Consider the following 18,600-nt stretch of genomic DNA (forward strand, 5'->3'; position numbering starts at 1 on the left):
TAAAAAACGGAGAGATAAATACATAAAAAAAGTCTCGAAAATAGAAAAAAATGGCCACTCCAAAATAGGACGAAAAACTCAATCAAAAGAAAGAAATTTTCGTTAACTTTTATTTTTGTGTTGTTCTCATAAAAATGACCAATTTTAAATTTCAACTCTCTCTTCCTTTTTGTTTAAGAAAAGAAAAATTGATTTAATTTTTTATTCAAATTGATAATTTAGATGTTATATTTTTTAATTTGTGAATTTTGATTTTAACTATATAATCTGTTTCTATCACTAAAATTTGAAATTTTGTCATTTTTATGAGAACAAAATAAAAAGAAAAGTTAACAAAAATTTCTTTCTCTTGATTAAGTTGTGTCCTAGCTTTTGGAGTGACAAAAAAAAATATTTTTTTTATTTTTTAGACTTTTTTTATATGTATTTATCTTTACTTTTCATTTTAAATATTTTTTTTTGTCTCTATTTTTTTGACACAGTTCGAAAAGAGTCTTAAGAATCATTTTGATTATTATTTTTTTCTATTAATTGCTATAGCATGTCTAAGTAACCATACAAATATCATGAGTTTAATTTTATTATGTTATTTTAGTATCATATTTTTATTATTATTTAATTTAATCACTCTTTAAATAAATTATGTATATTGATATTATATAATTAAATATAAAAACAAATAATAGGTTTTTTTAATTAATTTTATGAAAACATATAAATTCAAATTAAAATGAATTATTCATAGGTTTTTAACTATTGAAAACTTAAGACAACTTATATACCTTAATAGAAAAACTTATGAATCTCACATTTTTAATAATTAGAGATTTATAAATAATTAAGTTTTGTTAAAACATAGGTATCTTCCAAAAAAAAATCAAGAACTCATTTCTCCTTTATTTTCTTTCTCTCGTTTTATAATAGATTTTAAAATGAACTTTATGTTAAACTAACTTTATGTTTATAACATGAACTTTGTGTTTATAATATGAATTCATGTTAATATTATGAACTTTATGTTTATAACATGAACTTTTATGTTATAAACATAAACTTTTATATAAAGGCCAAATAATTAAGTGTAATTCTATTTAATTTGACTCTTGAATTATAATTGGTTTTTTTAATTAAAATGAATTTATTCTTAAATTATAATATTATACACCTATATTATCTTAAAGTATTGGATAAAAATAAATTTTTTATCTTTAATATTAATGAATTATTTTTTAATTAATAAATAATTAGTTAATTTTTTTATTCAATTTTATCATATTAACCATGATTTTAACTTTGACGCCACCTCCCAATGCCAGTCATTACCGTGGTCATTGGCTTAACACTTGATCATAAACCTCTACAATTTGTCGCAGATTATAACTAAACCGCTACTAATCATAGTTGTTTATGCTATATATGTGTTCGTATGTATTCCGCAATGGATAGAGACTTAAATTTTGTAAACCGCTATATAAAATAATTGCACTCGTATGCAACGAAAAAAATTCAATTGTTGGAACTTGTACATTAGATCATCAAATAATTTAATAATGTAAATTATACTTAAAAAAAGGAAGAAAAAGGGAACTACAACTTCGAAGAGTTAGCTGAAGCCAGAAACTGAAGTTTGAGGCTGTCAAGAGTTTACGAAGACAAAGACTTTCGTTTACTTCGTAGGCTTACCTTAGCTTAACTCGTTCACACCAGCTTTTTGTCTCTCTTCTGGTTCCTCTTCCTTTATATAGAAGCAATCCTCTTACACCGTTTTCTCAATCCTCAGACTCATTCCCTTTATGTATCCTTACAACGTACTAAGATAGATAGATAGAGAGGTATTGTTTATTCACAGTTTTCTGGTGTGTTTTGAAAATTTTCTTAAGTAGCTGTTTTTTTCGTATGTTCTAGGTTTTTCTTTTGGCCCTGTTTGTGGGGTTGGGATTTCTGGATTTTGATTGTAAAGTTTGAAGTTTTTCTGAGTTTAAACGTGGGACTTTGCATTGATGCCTCACATCAAGTGCAATTCAGCAGTTGCGCCATTCTGAGTGTATTTGGTTCTTTATGTGCTATACTAGTTTTGGTACATTTGCCATGGTCATTTGGAATTTGAGGCCAAATATTGAGGTTTTTCTTATTTTTATCAGTTTTAAGAATTTGTATTTAGCTTGAGCACTATTTTCAATTAAGTTGCTGCTGTTGTGATTTTGAAGCAGTTTCTGTCCAAAATTTGATTTTGAAGCAATTTCTGTCCAAAATTTGATTTTGAAGCAGTTTCTGTACAAAATTTATCTTTAATGCAGTTGAACTTGTGCCAATTTTGAGGATTGAAATTATTTTGGGAATTTGTCAATAGTTTTGGATGGTGATTTTTTAGCTTTCTTCAACAGTTGGTCCGTGGATTTTGAATATAGGATATTTTGAGTGACTGATATGTACTTCCAATAAGACTTTTGATAGTTTGAAAAAAAAATGGAAAATAGTTAATGAATATTGATTTTGATAGCTTTGAAAAAATGATTTTGAGAGAAATGATGGGTTTTGTAATAGTGAGATTTGTTGAAGTTGAGTTAGCATGCTAAATTTTAGAGAGCAATTTGTATAAGATCAACAAAGTGTTCCGTAAATTTTCAAATTATATATATTTCAATTTAAAATCTAATTTGTTTCTCTGAAAAACTTTTCTGTACAAATTTTCTTGGCTTAAAATTTATATATGTCTGATTATCTGTATCTGGGGCCAAGTTCTAATTTGGTTCTTAAAGTTTTAAACGTTATGTTTTAGTCATATTTCAGTCCAAAAAAATTTAAAAAACGGATTCTAATACCAAAAAATAGATATGACTTAACAATAAAGTTATTAACGTCCATGTCAATCATTCCATTAACTATGTGTCAAATTTAATTAAATCCGTTTAAAACTTTTTAAAACAAAATAGAAGTTTAAAAGGTTAAAAACTAAATTAAAATATAACCCAAAAATTGGGGACCAAAATAGCAGTTTACCCAATTTTTTCTATTTGTTTAGAGAATATTTGTAGTTTAAGTTTTGATTTAATTTCCTACTCTTTACTGATGACTTGGCAGAAGTGTTAACTTTTCAGGCTTGTCGGACGCTGGTAATCTGGGAAGGAATTTCAAGTGGAAACTTGCCAACAAAAGAACTCTAACACAGGCTGAATTTTGATTTGAAGTTTGTTTTCTAACATAATAATGGAAGATCAGTTTTTCTCTGAGGGAGAGGGAATTGGGTGTTGGACACCTCCTGGCGTTCAATTCGATGGACCAAGCATGATAGACAACGGAATAAAAAATCTTGTATCAGAGGAGATGCTTGACAACCTCCCTGATCTCATGAACTTCGATAACCTTGCTGGTTGGGGTAATATTCCATCTGTGACTGATCATAATTTAGATAATGGAATTTCATCACTTGCCTCTATGCCGTATTCTCCACATGATGCATTCAGTTTAGTGGAACAGGCCAATGATCCATACTTTATGACAAAAGATTGTGGAAATTATAATGCTATTGAAACCTCCTTGGGTTTCGATGAGAAGGTTGTGTTACAGCAATTGGAGACCCAACTTGGGTTGTCAGAAGATGCAAATGATATGAATAACATAAATGGATCACTTCAAGAATTGAGTGCTGCTGACATGGGAAATTGCTTGGTGCCTAGACCATTTGCTTGGTCGCTTGATGAGAAAATACTGAGGGCTATGAACTTGTTTAAGGAATCAGTTGGTGATGGAATATTGACACAAGTTTGGGCACCAATGAAGCATGGTAATGACTTCATCTTAAGCACAAGTGAGCAACCCTATTTGCTAGATCACATGCTAGCTGGATATCGAGACGTGTCGAGGGAATTTACCTTTTCTGCTGAAGACAAACCAGGGTCTTTTCCAGGGCTTCCCGGACGTGTGTTTATCTCCCAAATTCCTGAATGGACCTCCAATGTTGGGTACTACAATAAAAGTGAGTACCTGAGGGTGGAGCATGCAATTAATCACGATGTTCGTGGATCAATTGCGGTTCCCATAATTGATACGCTCGCTGAACCACCTTGTTGTGCTGTACTAGAACTTGTCACTACAAAGGAAAAGCCTGATTTTGACAAAGAACTCGAAATTGTTAGCAGTGCACTCCAGGTTGGTTTCTCTTTTACTCCCATTTGCTTGTTTCACTTAATATTATATAATGTTTGGGAAACATGTTAAATGTGTTTTTTGTTTGATGTTTCATATTCTTTTCACATTGTCATGAGAGACTTGGATGTTTTACTCCAAGGTTGTCATGTAGAAATTTCTGCCCTAGCTAACAAAGTATCTTATGCATTCAATATGATGTTGTAACCATAGTTGAGGAGCAGTTAGGCAAGTAGAAAAAATTCTCTGCATATGAAATTAGTTCTACTTTGCCATAAGTGAAACTATAGAAATCATATGCAGTAATCTTTTGAATGCTATACTCATACATGCACATCTATTTATAGTGGGAAATCTTTTGATTTGTTTTTGCAGCTTGTTAATTTAAGGACTACTACACCTCCACGACTTATGTCCCAGGTACTGTAAATAGAAGGGGCAAAAACAAAGTTGAACTTTCACAATGATGTGTTTTCATCTGGATTTAAAAACTTCTTACTCAGATTGATTATTTTCTCTGCAGTGTCTATCAAATAACAAAAGAGCAGCTTTAACAGGGATAATTGATGTGTTACGAGCTGTGTGTCATGCGCATAGTTTGCCACTGGCATTGACATGGATCCCCTGTTATCATAGTGAGGGGATAGGAGATGAAGCTTCAAGAATACGGATTAAAGATGGGGTTAAAATTCCTGGTGAAAAAACTGTACTATGCATTGAAGAATCAGCTAGCTATATAAATGATATTGTGGTAGGAGGATTTGTTCATGCATGTGTTGAACATTATCTCGAGGAAGGGCAAGGTGTAGCTGGGAAAGCTCTTCAATCAAATCGTCCATTCTTCTATTCCGATGTGAAGGCCTATAATATTAGTGAATATCCCCTTGTTCACCATGCGCGAAAATATAAGTTGAATGCTGCCGTTGCAGTCAGGCTAAGGAGTACTCATACCAATGATGATGATTACATAATAGAATTCTTTCTACCTGTCAATATGAATGGAAGTCAAGAACAGCAACTTTTATTAAACAATCTATCAGATACTATGCAGAGAATGTGTCAGAGTTTGAGGACAGTTTCGGATGCTGAATTATACGGGATAGAAGGTTCGCAAGTGCAGTTTTCAAAGGAAGAAGGCTCGAGTTTTTGCTCTATGTCTAGGGGAAACTCTCATATGGCGCCGGATGGTGACCATGATTCGGTCCAGCCTATGTCCTTGACAAACAATGAAACTGAAGCTGCTCATAACCAGGTATATCTTAACAGTTGCTTCATTTGAGAAATCATTTATTATAATTTATGATTCAACTTTGTAGGCAATGGATGGATCAAGAAAGCAGATTGAGAAAAAGAAAAGTCCAGTGGAGAAGAATGTTAGCTTGAGTGTTCTCCAGCAATACTTCTCCGGTAGTCTTAAAGATGCGGCTAAAAGCCTTGGTGGTAAGACTACTACAGCTTTGTCAAGTTATTCAATCAGCATATTATTTTGGATTAGATGATAGATGATAAATATTTGTGAAAAACACCAAGATGATTATTATTGACAAGTGATTCTTCTTGAACAGTTTGCCCAACAACCCTGAAAAGGATATGCAGGCAACACGGAATTGCAAGATGGCCATCGCGCAAGATCAATAAAGTTAATCGTTCGTTAAAAAAAATACAAACCGTGCTTGACTCAGTCCAGGGTGTGGAAGGAGGACTGAAGTTTGATCCTTACAAGGGGGGATTTATGCCAGGAGGATCAAGCAACCAAGAAATTAATGCACATAAAAGTTCTCTCTTCCGGAAGAAATGTTCTGGAAAATATCCTGATCCTGCATCAAAAGATGCGGTCACCGTATCTCCGGCATCTGGTGGCAAAGGTGAGAATTTAGTTTCTGCATTTAGACATGCTTATATCTAATTCCAAGGGTGAGTTGAAGAAAAACAAAGCTTTTTTCTGTTGGTGTAGATTCAAAACCAATAGGCATGGATGATGGTGGATTACGGCAAGAACCCTTTCTGGTTTCTATTTTGGAAAGTTCTAGGTGTGATATAGCATATCACAGTCCAAACACCCTGGTTGCCGATGAGATGGAAAATTATCTGAATGGGGCTGACAAGCTCGGCGAGCATCACAATCCCACTACTTCAAGCATGTCAGACTCGTCAAATGGCTCTGGCTCTCGGAAATTTGAGAATCGGAAACATTTGAAAGCCAAATCACCTTGTGTTGATAAGGGATCAAAATTTATTGTCAAAGCTGCCTACAAAGAAGATATGATCCGTTTCAAGTTTGATCCTGCAGCTGGTTGTCTCCAGCTCTATGAAGAAGTTGCAACAAGATTCAAATTACAAATCGGATCATTCCTGCTGAAGTATCTCGACGATGAAGAGGAATGGATGAGGATGGTAAATGACTCAGATTTGGAAGAATGCATAGAAATATTGGATGATCTTGGCACCCGTGCTGTGAAATTTCTTGTTAGCGACATGCCTAGTGGTTTGAGCAGCCGTGGCAGTAACAGTTGATGAATTCAATGAAGCACAATAAATCTTTGATTCAAATAACCCCAATGACATATCCAAGATGAAGACGTTTCTATGAAATTTTTTGGATGTGGCATTGAGATTATTTGGATCAAATATTTCTTGTAATTTAATCTTTATAGAAGAAAGAACCTTAAAGCATGATCATGCTTCTTCAAAGTGTCTATTATCAATAGGATAATAGATATTGTAAATAATCATGATCATGCTTTAAGATTCTTTTCTCTATGAAGATTAAATAGCTTATAAAGTTTTATAGTTAAATAGTTAAGATAAATAGCTCTAGTTTGCTTTTATCCCAATTTTTGTATAAAATCATCAATAATTTGGGATAGATATTGTAAATAAATTTTCATATAATTTTATTGTTTTTATTCTCACGGGATAATCTGATTAATAATAAAAATTAATACCGTTTCCGGTGTATTGTCATGGGCTGAAGCCAAAGAAAAAATAGCTTATTATTTATTTTTTTAATAACATAATAATATTATATTAATAAAATATTATTAAATTTTAAGTGATCCCAATACATCTTGTCTGTATGTGTTATATATATATATATATCTCCGATTTGAATTGGTCTCAATTAATCCCTTATTACTTCTCCTAAAATACATATTACTAAGAGATAAGGATGACAGGATTTGAAAATCAAAAATTTATTATTTTTGGATCACCAATTTAGTATTCCATTCAAAATATTTTTTTTATAAAATAAATGAATTCTAAAATAGATATTTATGAGTTATAAATAAAAAAATTATTTAATAGAATTATTTTTATTTAAAGATTCTATTAAAATTAAATAAAATTATTCTAAAATTCTGTGTCTTTGATTTTATTAAAAAATATAACTATTTAAAACTATTTTAGTTAATATTATATACAAATTCTATCTTCTATTAGAGTTGGTATTCTAACGTTTGTATTTTTTTATACAAAAAAACTTTTTAAATTTTTCGTAGAAATCGATTGCGTTGATGAATAAGCTCTCAATGCTGTCCAAAAACCTTTCCTATTCCAAAGAGTGTTTTGGATTTTTTTTTTAATCTCGAGGTGCGTTTATTTGGAACTGTCGTGCATCTAATATAGTGATAGTGATTCCGCTGATGAATAAGTTTTCAATGCTGTCCAAAAACCTTTCCTTTACAAAGAGTTTTTTGGATTTTTTTAATCTCAAGGTGCATTTCTTTGGAACTGTCATGCATCTAATATAGTGATAGTAATTGCGCCGTTCAAAAACTTTTCCTTTTACAAAGAGTCTTTTGGATTTTTTTTTATCTCGAGGTACGTTTTTTTGGAACTGTCATGCATCTAATATAGTGATAGTGATTGCGTTGTCCAAAAACCTTTCCTTTTTATAGAGTTTTTTGGAACTGTCATGCATCTGATATAGTGACAGTGATTACGCTATTCAAGGATTTTTTTATCTCGGGCTGCTACGTATCTAATATAGTTTATTTTTTTCTGGATCTCGAGGTACGGTCCATGCATCTAATATAGTTTTTTTTTGGGATCTCGAGGTGTGGTTTTTTAGAACCGCCATGCAACAAATAGTTTTTTATTAGGTTTAACAAAGAATCAAAATTTTCTTTTTAATAATGGAAAGGGCGAATAGTGGGAATCGAACCTCTTTTGAATAATGGAAAGGGTGAATAGTGGGAATCGAACCCGCGTCTTCTCCTTAGCAAAGAAAAATTTTATCATTGGACTATATTTACATATTTGAATTGTATTTGATACGTAATATATTAATTTTATTTGTGTTTTAATTTTATATAGATTACTCTATGCTTTTAATGTTAATTGCCAATGAGTTATAACTCAAATGGCATAGTCTCCCCATATTTAATTAAAGAGATTGCGGGTTCGAGTCTCTTATCTTTGATAAAAAAAAATGTTAATAGGATTTTTTAAATATTACTTTTCATATTTTTTTATTCTTTAATTTTATATAAGTTACTATATTCTTTCAATGTTAATAAATTCTTTTTAATAGGTATAAATTGAGCTGAATTCTAATTCATTTTCACATTTTATATTTACTTTTTGTTATATCACTATATAAATCAACATTCACTTTGTATACTTTTTTTTATCCCTCTTCACATAATCTCATATCTCTTTTTTTCCTACCACTTTTGTTAAATATATATAGTAAGTGACTATGTAATTGTATTTATTAGGAAGAAAGTGAAGAAGAAAATGACACTGACTCAACTAACCATAAAAAAGAAGATTTGACTTAAATTACTTTTTAATCCTTTTATTTTTAATTGAACTACTTTTAACTATTTTATTTCTACTTCTCATGTGCCTTATTATTATAGCTTAGAATTTTTTTTTTCATTTTCCTTCTCACTCTCATGACATTTATTTTTTTTAGATTACTCTATAATTTCATATTCTCCTATTCTCTATTTTTATATAGGTTACTCTATACTTTTTATAGTATCTTACTATTTATTTTTATATAAGATACTATATGATTTTAATGCTAATGTTATTTCTCTTTAATAGGTATAAATTGAGTAATAAAATATAATTCATCGTCTTCTTTCATACTTACTCATTTTTATGTTTTCTATATAAATCAACATTTATTTGGCGCCTCTTTTTTATCTTCTCTTTTCACATAATATCATGCCATTTATTCTTTTTCCTCCATTCTTACTAATATTTTGCACAAGTATTTAAAGAATTCAGTTGATGGCCACAATTCTTTTTTTTAGTTTGATAAACATATGTATTAAGTAATACATTCCTAAAATACTAGACCATTACATTTTTTTTAATTTTTGGTATAATTATATTCACTAGTTATCTCATCCATATATTATTTCTTTTTTTTTTAATAATTTATATTTTTTAATATCATTTAGTTGTAATGTTTTAAAATATATGGTACTATCGTGAGTCATGAAAAATAAAATTAAAAAATTGAATGTTAATTTTAATTATATATCATGTCCTTTATATTTTTTTTAATTTTTTATTTTTAGTTTAATTGTACTCATTAATTATATCATCCATGGATTACTTCTTTTTTCTTTCAACCATTTATATTTTTTAATATCATTTAGTTGTAACATTTTTAAAAATAGAGTCATAAAAAATAAAATTAAAAAATTTACTTACTACTTATCTAATTGAATTACTTTTTAATCCTTTTGTTTCTAATTGAATTACTTTTAAATCTTTTATCTCTACTTCTTATGTGCCTTATTATTATAGCTTAAGATTCGTTTTCATTTTTCTTCTCACTTTCATGACATTTATTTTTCTTTAAGTTATTCTATAATTTTTATATTCTCTTACCTTTTACTCTTATATGGAATGCTATATGTCTTTAATGTTAATATAATTTTTTTTATTAGATATATACATAAATTCATCCTCTTTTAATATACTCACTCTTTTTTATGATTATTATATAGCATTACAACTTAGCATTCTTCTTCATTTTCTTTCTCATTCTTATGTCATTTATTTTTTTTAGGTTACTCTATACTTTTTATAATCTCTTACTCTTAATTTTATATAAGATACTAGATAATTTCAATGTTTATAATGTCCCAAGCTTCTTTTTCTATTATTACTATCCTACCCTTTAATTTTATCAATATTCCTACATTACCCTTATTCCTCCTATCCAACTCTAACCCTAAATTACTAAACAACTTCCACTCTTCCTCATCAACCACAGCCCTCCTTCTTTTCAAAACTCACACCATAAACAAATACAACTACGCAAAAAAAAGAGAGAACGGCAGAAAGGGCTGCTGCCTCCACGCCTCGCCGCCGAAATTCTGCCACTGCCAAGTCGCCATCGACGTCAACCCAAGCATAACCGTCTCATTAGGTGTCCCATTCTCTCTGCCTATCGTGCCGTCGCCGACCTCCAAAACATCGCCGTTGCTGTTGTCACAAACAGCGCCTCCGCTGTGCACATATTTGATAGTGCTTTTATCAATCCGCTGTTCATTATCTGGTATAAGAAAAGAGAAGAAAGGAAGAAAAGAAAGCGAGGTAGATGTTCATTAATTTTTGTCACATATATCAAAGTTGGAATTGATTGTAATTGCCCCAATGTTGATCATTCATAAGAAACATAAGTACAATTTCAATTGAATTTCTCAGTTTATTTTCTCATTTTTCACAGGAAAGGTTGGTTGGGCTGTCCCTCGTCTTAAAGATGCAAACATATAAATTTAGGATTTTTTTTATAAAATGTAAAAACATATAAATTTACTTTTTAATATTTATAAAAATTATCTAATCATTCATTTTAAAAAAATATTTAATTATAAAATGGTCCTACTTTAGTTAAGATGTTAATTCTTATTGGGTTAAATTAACTTAAACTAAAACTAAACATCCAATTAACATGTATGAAGGATTACCATGTGTTCATAACACGCAGCGGAAGAAAAAAGGTAATCCTAAAGATCTATTTTGTGTTTAAACTTTATTCTAATAATATACAATATATAGATCAGATCTAAATACCTGAGTACACTAGTAAAAATCTTTTTCTCCTTCGATGGTACGAAGGCGCTATGCGTATCCACACCGAGACCAACATTTACTATCAACTCCTTGACCAATGGACATCTGATCTAAATTGAGAAACCTCTTGCAACTCTTTGCACACCATAAAATTCTTCTCCAAGAATTAGACTCACATACATTTATGTGCGTAGAGGTAAAGGAATAACAACCCTTGTTATTCTCTCTGTCTTTCTCATGTTTTCATCTACTCTTGGCATACATATATATAGTATGAGATTTGTTTCTGATTTTAAATTTGAATCTCAATTCAAATTTAAATCATATCTTGAAATTTTAAATCTGAATCCTTTAAATTTTATGAATCATATCATAACAATTTAAAACATAATCGATTTGGATCTCATCCAAATTTATAATTCAAATTCAGAAATAGAATAACTAATTATTCTCAAATCTCATTTAATATTCTCAATTATCATATTATTATTATTATATTCTTGGTGCTAGCAAAGAATATAATAATATTCCATTTGAATTAATATAATTATTTATTTGATCGAATCAAATTAATAATTAAATAATTCTATAGCAAATATTAGAACACTCGTTAGTGTGTGACCCCATAAGTTCAATACTAAGCAGGTAGTAAATTAGTCATACTAAATTTACTAATCAAGGTTGGCGTCTAGCAACATTCCTCAACGACCCGATAGTATGAAGTAATCTATTTTTACTAAGAACCTCAGAAGAACAAAGTATAATTCCTTCCATCTTTCCAGCTCTTGGTTAACCTTAGAGTATGGTTTAATTGTCAAACTCTAACTTATTACCATTATTATAATGAACTGTGAATGACCTAAGAAACTCATTTCTTCGTTCATTCAATCTCCTTGACCAAGGTTTTATTCATCTCAGTCATTATAATCATAGAGCTCAAACTCTTTACCGAGAGTTGACGGATTCCTTATTGACTAATCATTAATTCTACAAGTATTTAAATCATACCCAATATCCATTCAACTAGCACCCTAGGGTATTAGGTGTCCGGAATCAAAGTATAATAAATACATTGTTAATTACTATGACAGTCGCAGGTCAAAGAAAACTCTATTACCATGTTCATCTTGAGAATATCCTATTGACAAATATGCGGTAATTATAACCATTAGGAATTCTCAGAGTGAGTCAGTTCAATGGTCATATCTCTATATGCACCATATATATATATAATTTAATAAATGAGATCTATTAATCTTCATCCAATGAAGACCATTATATATATATATATATATATATATATATATATATATTAGTCTTTTCGGATTATTAATGTCCTTTTTAATAATCCTATAACCAAGAACAATTTAGATTAAATTATAAAAGATTTATCTCTCAATATTGTGATCACTATCACAATGATAAATCTCTAAATTTAATCAAGGACGTTATTATATTAATATTTTAATATAATAACAATAACAAATTATTTGACACGTGATTGATTAGATTATGGTCATACTACTTATTCCTAACAATCTCCCACTTGCACGAGAGCCAATCATGATAGATTAATATTTATAAAAATTATCTAATCATTCATTTTAAAAAAATATTTAATTATAAAATGGTCCTACTTTAGTTAAGATGTTAATTTTTATTGGGTTAAATTAACTTAAACTAAAACTAAACATCCAATTAACATGTATCACGTCATAGAGGATAATTTACATGTTGATTTAGAGGGGGTTGAGTAGAACTCACCAAATATTTAGTATTCAGTTGACTAAATTTTTACAGTGTTATAAGAGATTCATGATTTTTACTCTTCAAATTTAAAATTTAATATACTATTTTTTGATATTCAGATACCATATTGGTCTCTAGACTTTTCTAAAGTTGAGTCAAACAAAATGTTGAGCTAGTTTTGATATAATACGGTTATATATTATACAAACTCTTTCATTTTTTTTTTATTTTTGTCTTGTTTAAGTATCAAAACGAAATAACGTTATTTAGTTTTATGTCTAATGTGACAAGTATAATAAAAAAAATTTAAAAACTAATATAGTATTAGAAACTCAAAAATTAGTATAATAAATTTTAAATTTAAAAAGACTGAAATAATAAATACGAGAGACCATTTAAAAATTTATTCTAATTAAATAACTTATCGCGTGTTAAAATTTAAAAACAACCAGAGATATGGAATACGAAGTAAACAAAATATACAGTAAAAAGGATAATAACACATACGCATAAAAAAAGAAGAGTAGTAATGCTACATATTTAGATTTTTTTAAGAACAAAATTCAACCAAGTTAAATAATAAGATTTAAAATAATGTTAGTTATAATTAATTATTGTTATGTTAGATTAATTTGATTAGACTTGGTTAATAAAAAAATTTTGAATATGTAGCATTATTCAAAAAAAAAATGATGAGATTAACGGACTCAAAATTCTATATAAATACTAGTTTTTTTTTTGTGACTGAAATAAATTAAATAAAGAAAAACAAAATAAACAAATTAAAATAAAGGAACTGCTTAAATAGAGGAACAGGCGACTACTCTTAAACTCTTCCCAAGGTGAAGGAAGCTCCATATAAATACTAGTTTAAATTCTGACTTTTGAACTCGCAATATGTACCGTATATAATATAATATCTATAATTTTATACTTATAATATATGTAATTATATATTTATTATATTTAAAATTTTATAATTATTTTAATAATAATTAATGAAAACTAAAGAAGACAATTTTAAATTATTTAAACTAATTTTTTATTATTTTTCCAATATTATTAATTAATAGCAAAAACACACATTATACATGTCATTTACCCAGTTAATTTATATATAAGATTAAGTTTGTTTTTGATAATAGGATAAAATAAGACACTAAAAACAAGATATAAAAGACATAAACACAAAATTTAATGTTTTAGTATTCTGTTTTATGAAAAAGTAAAATAAATTATGAAAATAATATATTCTCATTTTGTTTTTCATTTAAAAAATTTAAGAAAAAAATATAATTATAAAAAATTGATAAGAATAATAAAAAAATTTTTTATTAGTATTTTTACATTCTTTCTATTAAAATAGATACAAAATACACTAATTTAATATCTTTATACACAATAGTTCTATTTCTATCTCATTTGATCCGTCCTTATAAACAAATGTGGAATAAATTCGTGATCCGATCACAAAATACATCACGAAATTGAAGGTAAGTCACTCAAATTACAATTGTTCACATGTAAATTCTTTAGTATAAATTATTGAGAACGTAATTATAATGATTAGAGCGTCTTAGTCAATGAGTAATAGTTCAAATGGCATAGTCTCCCCATACTCATTTAAGATGTTGCGGGTTCGAATCTCCTATCTTTGGTAAAAAAAAAATGATTAGAGCGTCTTAAAGTGATAAGCAGTGCTTAATTAAGAGGCCAGTTTTCTGGTGCCTATGTTTTTGGTGGTTAAGAGTGGCTATGGTTGACCAGCCATCAACACGAGCACACGTGGAATGAGACGTTAGCACTAATTCAACATTAGGCTGAAAGGAGATACGGTAACTGAAAGGGCATAGTATTCGCACACCGTCAGCACCGAGAGAGAGCTCCACTGCTCCGCTGAGGAACTCACACCTTCAACGGTGGCGGCGACTTCCCCTGCTTCTCTCCGAAACGACCTGGGTCAACAAGTATCCGTCTGTAACGGCAGGCAACCGCCTTCCGATACTAAGGCAACAAGTACAGTCGGAGACGAGGCGTTCCCAGCATGAGTGCTCGACACTTGCTACTTTTGGGTTTGGGAATTTCTCAAAATTTTCCACCTATTTTATCGAAGGGTTCTGTCTTTGGTTTTCCAAATTTCACAAAGAGAAAGTTTAGGGTCAGTAGATTTTGTGAGTTTTAGTCATCAGTTAGCCATTAATGATATTTTTAATGGTATAAGATTACATCTAAGAATATAGAATCATTCAATTTTCTTTTAATGATTAAGTGCTGACCAGAATTTAATAAAAGTGCTTCTTTCACAAATATCTCTCCCATCATTCACTCCTGAAGGCTGATCCAATACTTTTACCCCACGTTCATTAGTTCGTTTACCGTGATCAGATGGGTCAAACCTTTGGTCAGTTTCTGGATTGGATGTTGCAGCTTAGCCACCATAGTCATGTAACCCACACAGTCACCACAGACTGCACCAATTAAGAATAACAATATTTATCATGGTGATAGGTATGCATAATATCAACAACTCTTGAACTTGAGTTTGAGTAGGTTCAACCTTAAGGCGGCATAAATCTGTTTCTTGAGAATTTTCCATGCCAGAGAGTTATTGAGCACCTCAATGACCACCCAGATGAAAACAATGATGAAAAGGTAAGAAATAATCTTATCCACAAGTTGTGTTCCAGGGTCGGGCGACATCAACTGCATAGAAAAGAGATAGCTGAAGGTGATGGAAAAAGTCGGACCAATGAGTTGAAAACCAACCCAGCCAGTGGGTATTAGAATAAGAATTGTAAGAATGGTGAAGAAAAGGGCAGTCTTGTTAAGGAATGCTAAGGCAAAGAAAACAATTTCTTCTCCGAATTCCTAGCATTTAAAGTATTATCATAAGTTATCATTTCACTCTTGCTCACTTAAAAGTTAGAGTGTCTTTATAGTTACACACTGCCTTTTTTTATACTTTAGTATATCTTTTCAGCCAAAGAAGGAACAAGTTCAACTTCGCTAGAGATGAACTTTGCCTCAGTAAGCTTACGAATACAGGAAAAGAAAGTAAAAGATTTGGTGATGCGAACATGAACTCCGATTCGCGTCAGCAAACTAACTCAATGGAAGGTCCAATTGAAAACTCAGCTGATGTACCTGCCGAAGAGGGGCGAGAAGCAGCAAGTCCAATTAGAAATAGGAGGGTGAGAAAGGCCCCATATTGGGCCAGGGACTATCAAATGGGAAAGTGAGTGTGGGTGCACAATAGAAGTAGGATGGAGAGTTAGTTAGAACACCAGGAGAATATAGTGGGAGGTGAGGTATAGTGGGAGGCAGAAAAAAGGATTAAGTCTGTTACGGGTGGAGTTTATTCTCCCTGAACTCAAAGGCAGGGAATTGTGACGTATATCTATATTTCAGAATTAATACACCATTCTTCTTCTCTTTTAATCAAATTTTACATTGATTTCTCTTTACTGCTATATTCTTGTGCAACATATTGGTGCTTTCATTGAGAGGTGTTGCGATGGACACTGGAACTTCCCTCTCCCGATTGGAAGAAGTATGCAAGCAAAATCGATCTGAGATCGCCGCGTTGCAGCGAAACCATATAGAGACGATGTCGCAACTCTCCAGCACTCAGGAACGGATCGGATCGGTTGAGTCCTCCATGAAAAACATTGAGAAGATGTTGCGTGAGACTCTGAAGCTGAAGCAGGCAGTCCTAGAGCAGAGGACCAACAATAGTTTTTCTGACTTCACGAGTGAATCCCAATCAAGCTACTAGCCAAAAAGAGTGAAGACGGAGTTGCCTACGTTTGACGGTGAAGGTGTAGAAGAGTGGACGTTCCGAGCTCGTGAGTACTTCGAGCTATATGCGGTGCTTGAAGCGTGGAGGGTAAGAATGCTTTCATTTCATTTGACTGGAGCTGCCTATACTTGGTATCGTTGGTGTGTGAACAATGCCATTAACCACACATGGGAGAGTTTTTTGGAAGCTCTTTGTACCAGGTTCGGCAAGAGCTTGTTCCATGATCCCAAGGCGGCCTTGAATGAGCTTAAACAGACAACAACGGTGGCTGCATATCAGCATAAGTTCGAGGAGCTCTCGAACCAGGTGACGGGATTAAGCGAGAAGTGGGTGATCTCATTGTTTGTGGCCGGTTTATCGGAACCGTTGAAATGCGAATTGATGTTAGCCAAGCCTAGATTATATGTTGATGCTGTCTCGTTGGCTAAACTCCATGAGTAGAAGAACTTGGCCTGCTCCGTGAATTTGAGACCACAAGGGTACCGCAACCTTGGAGGCGCCCCCACCAGCCATCTCAGTTTCCCAAAGTCAGCGCCCATACGCCCACCAAGCATTACTTCGTCAGCCATGGGAAGCGGCACCACAACGGAAAAAGCAACCACCCCAATCCAGAAGCGTCTCTCGGCTGCAGAAATCAAACAGAGACGAGATAAGGGCCTATGTTACTATTGTGATGAGAGATATTCGATGGGGCACAAGTGCAAGTCTACCTTCCTACTACTGGTCGGAGAAGAGGAGATGGAGGAATTGACGAGGGAGCGACCAGGGGTAGACGAGAGTGAGGATACTGATCCTTTCACAGCGCTGCCGGATCCAGAGGGAGGAGAGACAGTGGAGATTAGCTTCAATGCTATGGTTGGCACTTATCATCTGGAGACCATTAGAATAGCTGGAACATGTGGCGGTCAGCCTGTTATGGTTGATAGATGGTGGAAGCACCCATAATTTCATGAAGGAATCCACTGCCAAGAAGTTACAATTAACTTTGACCCCGGTGCATCAATTAAATGTATATGTAAGTAATGGGGAGTGCATTGGGTGTGCTTCAAAATGTAGCGATGTACCACTGCACATGCAAGGCTATGGGTTTCGCTTAGAGACATTCATCCTAGATATCAAGGGAGTGGATATTGTGTTAGGGGCTCAGTGGCTAATGCAATTGGGCGATGTCACTATGAATTATATGAATTTGACTATGTCCTTTAAGTTTGGGGAACTTACGGTCAAGCTGCAGGGAGAAAGGTTGTTTCATCCTGGTGCGGTGGGCACCCGGGCTCTTAATAAGATGGTATCCGCAGATGTCATCGCATCTTTCTTACACTTACGGATGATTGAACATGCCCCTGTACTTGCACCAAATCAGGCAGAGCAAGATGAGAATGTAAAATTGTTATTGCATGAATTTAAGGAGGTGTTCCAAGAGCCGGAAGACTTACCTCCTCAAAGAGACATTGAGCATCAAATACATCTGCAGCCAGGAGCTAATCCGGTTAACATGCGCCCCTACCGTTACCCTCATTACCAAAAGGAAGAGATTGAGAAGTTGGTTGAGGAAATGCTGCAAGCGGGAGTGATCAGAGAAAGCCATAGTGCCTTCTCTAGCCCAGTGTTATTGGTGCGCAAGAAGGACGGCAGCTGGCGTTTTTGCGTGGACTATCGCGCTCTCAATGCCATCACCATCAAAGATAAGTTCCCTATTCCAACCATTGATGAAATTCTAGATGAGCTTTATGGTGCTGCTATTTCTCCAAGATTGACTTACGCTCCGGTTATCACCAAATTAGGGTGCGAGAGGAAGATATACACAAGACAGCGTTTCGTACGCACTTGGGACACTATGAATTCTTGGTCATGCCTTTCGG

At 32.1% G+C, this 18,600-nt stretch overlaps 1 protein-coding gene across 3 annotated transcripts; it reads left to right on the forward strand.

Annotated features, from left to right (window-relative positions):
• The first annotated feature begins 1,584 nt into the window (after window positions 1-1,584).
• On the forward strand, window positions 1,585-7,110 carry LOC112736659 (protein NLP9-like). Of its 3 annotated transcripts, none has more exons than XM_072211097.1 (7): window positions 1,585-1,832; window positions 3,099-4,149; window positions 4,522-4,566; window positions 4,670-5,398; window positions 5,463-5,586; window positions 5,712-6,011; window positions 6,101-7,110. In XM_072211097.1, exons 2-7 carry the CDS (start codon window positions 3,208-3,210, stop codon window positions 6,658-6,660), a joined length of 2,700 nt encoding a protein of 899 aa, XP_072067198.1. In that variant the 5' UTR covers window positions 1,585-1,832; window positions 3,099-3,207; the 3' UTR covers window positions 6,661-7,110. The 3 variants fall into 3 exon arrangements, with proteins under 3 accessions (XP_072067198.1, XP_072067199.1, XP_029147217.1); XM_072211098.1 differs by having other exon boundaries at window positions 1,667-1,832; window positions 3,082-4,149; XM_029291384.2 differs by lacking the exon at window positions 1,585-1,832 and having other exon boundaries at window positions 3,243-3,376; window positions 3,478-4,149.
• The last annotated feature ends 11,490 nt before the right edge of the window (window positions 7,111-18,600 follow it).

Source organism: Arachis hypogaea, chromosome 13 (assembly GCF_003086295.3).
Source record: "Arachis hypogaea cultivar Tifrunner chromosome 13, arahy.Tifrunner.gnm2.J5K5, whole genome shotgun sequence".
In the NCBI taxonomy this organism is placed as follows: domain Eukaryota; kingdom Viridiplantae; phylum Streptophyta; class Magnoliopsida; order Fabales; family Fabaceae; genus Arachis; species Arachis hypogaea.

Coding starts and splice junctions, on each gene's coding strand:
- LOC112736659 (XM_072211097.1), top strand. CDS start 3,208: ATGGAAGATCAGTTTTTCTCTGAGGGAGAGGGAATTGGGTGTTGGACA. Junction 5,587..5,711: donor TGCGGCTAAAAGCCTTGGTG/GTAAGACTACTA, acceptor CTTCTTGAACAG/TTTGCCCAACAACCCTGAAA. Junction 6,012..6,100: donor TCCGGCATCTGGTGGCAAAG/GTGAGAATTTAG, acceptor CTGTTGGTGTAG/ATTCAAAACCAATAGGCATG.